General features: G+C 39.8%; 1 protein-coding gene and 1 non-coding gene across 2 annotated transcripts; one reads left to right on the plus strand and one right to left on the minus strand.

The window, feature by feature from the left end:
- Positions 34–105, minus strand: TRNAE-UUC. The gene has a single exon. It is a non-coding gene; the product is annotated as a tRNA-Glu (tRNA).
- LOC105163367 (pentatricopeptide repeat-containing protein At3g63370, chloroplastic) lies at positions 84–3,121 on the plus strand. Its single transcript, XM_011081678.2, has one exon. The coding sequence runs from the start codon at positions 193–195 to the stop codon at positions 3,001–3,003; it is 2,811 nt and encodes a 936-aa protein (XP_011079980.1). The 5' UTR covers positions 84–192; the 3' UTR covers positions 3,004–3,121.

Below are 6,605 nucleotides of genomic sequence, written 5' to 3' on the forward strand. Positions count from 1 at the left end.
AAAAAATATACTGTTTACAAATGTAATGTAATTTTCCGTTGCCGGGAATCGAACCCGGGTCTCCTGGGTGAAAGCCAGACATCCTAACCGCTGGACGACAACGGAATCATTGATCGCTTAAGCAATGATTTCCATACTATCCAAGATGACCCTCCGCTTATATTCATCTTCCCATGCAGAGGTCGGCGGATTATGGCGACGTTAATCCGACCCATCAACTTCAGCTCTACTTCAATCCCCACGACTCCTCTCAGTCTCAAGAAAGCTCACAGAACCCCACTACTCAAGGTCCCGCAAAAGCCGACAAGCTTAGAAGAAGCGGTTTTATCCCTAACCAATAAATTAGCATTCACTGACACATGCAATTCTTTAGATGAAGCTTACTCGTTACTCCTTGATCATTGTACTAACCGCAACTCTCTATCACTTGGAAAACAAATTCATTCCCATATAATAAAGCGGTACAGTGCCGATGATTTAGTGTTCTTGAACACTAAGCTTGTGTTTATGTATGGGAAATGCGGGTCTTTGTTCGATGCCGAGGAGCTGTTTGATGAAATGTATGATAGAAGTATTTTTACTTATAATGCTATGCTCGGTGCTTATATTTCAAATTGGGAGCCTCAAAAAGCAATTGAATTGTATGCGGATATGCGGTTCTTTGATATTCTTCCAGATGCACACACTTGTAGTTGCGTATTAAAGGCGTGTGCTGGAGTTGAAGATATATGTTCTGGAAGAGAGATTCATGGATACGTGATAAAGTGTGGGCTTGTCTGTAATGAAATTATTGTGAATTCTCTTGTTAGTATGTATGCTAGGTGCAATAATATAAATGCAGCTGAGTTTTTGTTTGCTAGGAGTGGAAGACGAGATGTTGTGATGTGGAACTTAATGATTTCTGCATATGTTACCACTGGGATGAGGAAAGAAGCATTGAGGGTCTTTGCAGAAATGCAGAATGCTGCTATCATTCCAAGCACATATACTTTTGTTGCTGCTCTTCAGGCCTGTCAGGAGCTATTGTCTGGAATGCAAATTCATGCTCTTGTATTGAAATCTGGTCTCTCTTCTGATAGATATGTTGCGAATGCTTTACTTGTTATGTACTCAAAGTGCAGCAGAATTGATGACGCTACAAGAGTTTTTGGGGACATGGGTGATAGAGATAATGTTTCTTGGAATTCAATGTTAGCAGCTTATGTGCAAAATAATCTTTATGATGAATCACTAGGATTCTTCCGTGAGATAACAGGGGCTGGTCAGCTACCGGACCAAGCTTCAATTATTAGTGTTCTTTCAGCCTGTGGCAGATCAGGGAACCTGTTGAATGGATTGGAGATTCATGCTTTTGCTTTGAAAAATGGAATGGAATTGGATCTTCAAGTGAGCAACACAATCATAGACATGTATGCAAAGTGTTCCAAGACAAGTTTTATGGGCTCTGCTTTCCAGAGAATTCCCCAAAAAGATCATATTTCCTGGACAACAATTATAGCTGGCTATGTTAATAATTTTTGTTATGTGAAGGCCTTGGAATCATTCATGGAAGTGCTGGTACAAGGGATTGAGATTGACAAAATGATGATTGAAAGTGTTCTCCTTGCTTCTCGTGGGTTGAAATGCATTTCACTAGCAAAAGAGATCCATGGTTATGTAGTGAGAAGAGAATTATCTGATATTGTCTTGTGGAACACTTTTGTGGATGTATATGGAGAGTCTGGAGAGGTGGATTATGCAAGAAATATCTTTGAACTAATTGAAGTTAAAAATGTTGTATCCTGGACAAGCATGATAGCTTGTTATGTCCAAAATGGACTTGCATATGAGGCTCTTGGACTTTCTTTGCACATGGTTAAATCAGGTGTAGAGCTGGATTCCGTTGCACTTTTGAGTATTCTCTCAGCTGCTGCTGATTTATCAGCACTGAGGAAAGGTAAAGAGGTTCATGGTTTTCTGATTAGGAGGTGCCTGCATTTAAGGGAATCCATTGCAAGCTCGCTTGTAGACATGTATGCAAGCTGTGGTGCTGTAGATAACTCATATAAGGTATTCAATAGCACCAAGGATAAAGATTTAGTTTTATGGACGAGCATGATTAATGCCTATGGAATGCATGGCCAGGGTGTAACAGCTATTGAATTATTTAGAAAGATGGAAGCTGAGAATCTTCGTCCTGACCATATTGCCTTTTTGGCACTTCTCTATGCATGTAGTCATTCTTCGTTGGTTGATGCAGGCAAAAGATATTTTAATATCATGCAATGTCAGTATGACTTGGAACCGTGGCCTGAACACTATGTTTGTTTGGTTGATCTGCTTGGTCGTGCAAATTGTTTGGAAGAGGCATTTGAACTTGTCAAAAGCATGAAATTGGAGCCTACAGCTGCTGTTTGGTGTGCTCTCCTTGGTGCTTGCAGAACTCATTCTAACTTGGAAATAGGAGAAACAGCTGCAAGGAAGCTTCTTGAAATGGACCCAGAGAATCCAGGAAATTATGTGCTTATTTCTAACGTATATGCTGCAGCAGGGAGATGGGAAGATGCGGAGCAAGTGAGGATGAGAATGAAAGTTAGAGGACTGAAAAAGGACCCAGGATGCAGTTGGATTGAGGTTGGAAACAAGGTTCATATATTTATTACGAGGGACAGGTCCCATCCGCAGTATGATGAAATTTATGACCAACTCTCTCAGATCACTGAGAAATTAGAGACAGAAGGAGGTTATAAAGCCCAAACTAGCTATGTGCTACATAATGTGGAGGAGAAAGAGAAAATGAAGATGCTTCATGGCCATAGTGAAAGGCTTGCTTTAGCCTATGGTCTACTCACCACTTCCCAGAGAACGCCAATCCGGGTCACGAAGAACCTACGAGTTTGCGGTGATTGCCACACTTTTACAAAGCTTCTCTCAAAGCTTTTTGAACGAGAAATAATTGTAAGAGATGCCAACAGATTTCATCATTTTAGAGATGGTGTTTGTTCCTGTGGAGATTTCTGGTGATTACTGAAACACAGAATCTTCTTTGATGACTAATTGGTGAAAATCCACTATTAATGGCATTAATTCTTGTTCTTGATATCTCATCATATATGAAGGGGAAACTGAGCTTCGGCTACCATCATTGTGCTTTAGTGAGAAATGAGCTGTTGAGAAGCTATTCTTGACGTGCTACCATGCCTTCTATAGATTCTTCCCTGCCTAACAGAGACCCCTAAGGTCCATACTGCAGATTTGTGTTGAATAGCATTCCTGAATGTTCGATCCGCAAGACAGTGCATGGTGCTCTAGGAGATGGTTCCTTCCTCAGCATCTGTTAAACAACTTACTGGCTGATGGAATTGCAAACTTAAGGTGATGGACAAGTCTTTGTAGTAAGAACAATTGATGTAAGTATAAATTCCAGATATTAACAATAATCATATGCCATTAGGAACCCCATTCTTTTTTCCATTTTGTGTTCTTCACAACGAAGGGAGAAAACAACAGAAAAAGAAGCAATGTGCTACTTGCAGTGAAAATTTTATATCCATGATTTAATTAGGCAACTAAGTTGTCATTATGTTATTGATTAATGATGATTGCGTGACACATAATGATATATATATATGATGTATCTAATAGTTTTTGTATTTATAAAGAAAAATAACACGGAATTTCAAGATCATGACGTGGGATGATTAAGTTACCTGTAATCAAAAGTATAGCTAGCCCAAAAGTGTAACAGTTGCAGTATAGAACAAAGGGGTAGAAGAATAAACAAAAGAAGCAGTTGGCTAATAATGACCAGAGAGATAAGCCGTTATTACCGGTCACGGGGCCCAGGCGACACTCTTCTCTTCCCGGATATTTCTTTTCCTCATTCTTGACCTGAAACAACCTTCACCATGCACCTCAGTTCCCTTTTGCACAACCTTCACTCTCCCATCTGCAGTGCCTAAATGATGTTGTAGATCAATTCGTCCCTGCCCCTTGAAACCTTGGTAAAGGGTTAAGATTGAAATCACTCATCTTGCTGAAGATTCTGTGAGAAAGAAAATGCAAGCAATGGTTGATCATACAGTGGCAAAGGCACCTGACGCCATAAGGAACGCAGACACGTATTCAGCTGCGTCATCAGCGATTAAAGATGGGTCTTTCATGAAGTGCTTCAATCCTCTCAACCCATATACTGTGTCAGTGAGTCTTACTGTAGTCTTCGATGATTGCAAATGAACTTTTTGTGATATCAGTTACTCAGACACTATCTGTGCTTGGCATGCATAAGCACATAAGATTTCAAATAGAATCTGTCTCCGGCATCGTCAATCATTTTCCTACCACTTGAGTAGTGATCATGTCTGGTCGCTTAGAAATACTTTAGTTTAGAAGGAGTTCGTCCTTTGGTTTGAATCAATTCCAATGCAGTTCTTTTCCTTTTTTCAACCTATGCTGCTTGTGCCGGATTATTTTCTCTGTTGTGGATAGCATTTTCTGCCTGTTCCAGAGCATATTGAGAATATTGCTGAGCTGAAGCTGCAACATGGATTGACAAAGGCAACTAATGAAGTTAGCATCATAGTAGAAACATACGAAGCACAATTGCTTATCCTCCTGAGCATGTCGAGCGATACTTGAGAGGCAAGTTTGCCCTCATACTGTATGATAGCACCTTGAAGTCTGCATTTGCAGGTGGAGCGACTTCTTCCACTGCACAATAGTTATTGGAGTACAAGCATAATTGCCAAAGATATGGCTCATTTTGGATTTTCAAGACTTGCTTGTTCTTGTATGAGCCTGACGAATTGCTTTTTCGTTATCGATGCTGATGAAAGTGTACCGTTCTGTTGGGGAGCGGGTTCTGGAAATGATCTTGTTATTTCTGATGAAAGTTGTAGTTTGATTTCCCATCAATGAAAATTTCGATTTTTCTCTTTTTTGATTTGTTAGTAACAATGTCAGCTTCAACCAAATGATCTGATTCTTAGTTGTAGGGGATTTTTGTTCCATCTACCGGCTAAGTGTTTGGAAACCTTAGTTTATGAATTTATACTGGTATAAGATAAAGAGTTGGCTGTACCTTTCCATTTATGTGTGTTTTGCATCATACCATTAAGAATTGTGCATTTTGTATCTCAGTCTAACAGTGTGAGGTTTTAACTCTGCCCTTATGTCTTGTATTTGTTCTCGGGCTGCTTCTTTCCATCTTCTGGTGCCTAGAGAAGCTTTGAGTTTTCCGACAAAGAATTGAAGCCGACACCACAGATTGACAGTTCTACTTTCAAGATCGGTGATGAGTCCGGAAGGAACCTGGAGTGCCCAGAGCTGGGAGTGCTGAGAATTGGACCCAATATTAACATATCGACTTTCGCAAGTTGCACGGTTCTATGCTCCGGATTCCTTTTACAGTTGTCAAAATATTTCTGGTCATTTCGTTTCCTTGATAATGATGTGGTAGATATTAAGAACCAGAAAAATTCAAGAAGTGATGCATGTGGCTTGCGCATAGCTCAATATTAGTCTGTCAAAAGGAAGAAGAATTATTACTTCAAGATGATCGCATTACAGTATTCAGGGAAAGGAACAAACTGTAGCTGTTGAATTAGAGTTGTGAACATAGTTGATGTGTCTCATTTGCCATAATCTGTATTTATATAAATTTGCCTTAGAAGACACCTTACCTTAGTATGATCAATGCGTGTATAAGATAATTGTTGTTTGTCGTAAGTGCTGTGCTACTATTTCAGCATTGTTAAAAAGGTGCATTATACGTTTGTTTCAACTACGCTCATAGGGTATTTCCTAGATGGCTGATGACATCTCCGTCCATACTTGTGGTTTCTTATGTTTCAGGGTCTAGGGCGTATATGTTTTGATTTCACTGGCTGGACATACATTGTCCATACAACCAAGACTAAGTTTACAGTTCTGGACCTCCAAGGTGGCCCGGGTGTTGTGATTTATTCATGTCATATGAATAAGCAAACTCAGGCTCTACCACAAGATGTTGAGAACCTACCTTATAATTTACAAGTGCAGGTAAAACTTGGCTTTGGTGGAAGCACTGACGGTATTCAGCATTAGATTTTAGCGTGTTTTACTCTTGGAAGTGTTCATGTTGTAACACGTCAGTTAATTGATTCTAGCTTATGTTTATGCTAGTACACTTTAAATAGTTTTTGACAATTAAATACCTTGCTCCATCGATGGATTACAGAGACTTTGTGGCCATTGAAAAGAGTTTCTTGACTAGTTCAAACAAAAAAAAAAAGAATTAGAAGAAGAAGTTGCTTGACCAAGATGGCTTTCCAGATGGGTATTTAGAAATTTACATGAACTTGTAAATTTGTAGGAATAGTTGTGTGTGAATACTTGATTAGAACCATCTGCGGTTCTTGGCCATAAGTTGTATTTTCTCTGTGACACTGTGTGTGTATGTGTGTGAAGAGAGAGAGAGAGAGAGTCTAAGCTAGCTGGCAATGCAAATGCAAATGCATGTGAAAGAAAAGGGTAGACAGTGGACAGTAAATGGGGGGGATTAGAGGTATGCAGATGCTGCAACAGCATAAATGTCATTGATGTGGCAATTACTACTGTACAGCGGGGGGGGGGGGGGGGGGGAACTT

This window comes from Sesamum indicum, linkage group LG6, assembly GCF_000512975.1.
Source record: "Sesamum indicum cultivar Zhongzhi No. 13 linkage group LG6, S_indicum_v1.0, whole genome shotgun sequence".
Classification (NCBI taxonomy): Eukaryota; Viridiplantae; Streptophyta; class Magnoliopsida; order Lamiales; family Pedaliaceae; genus Sesamum; species Sesamum indicum.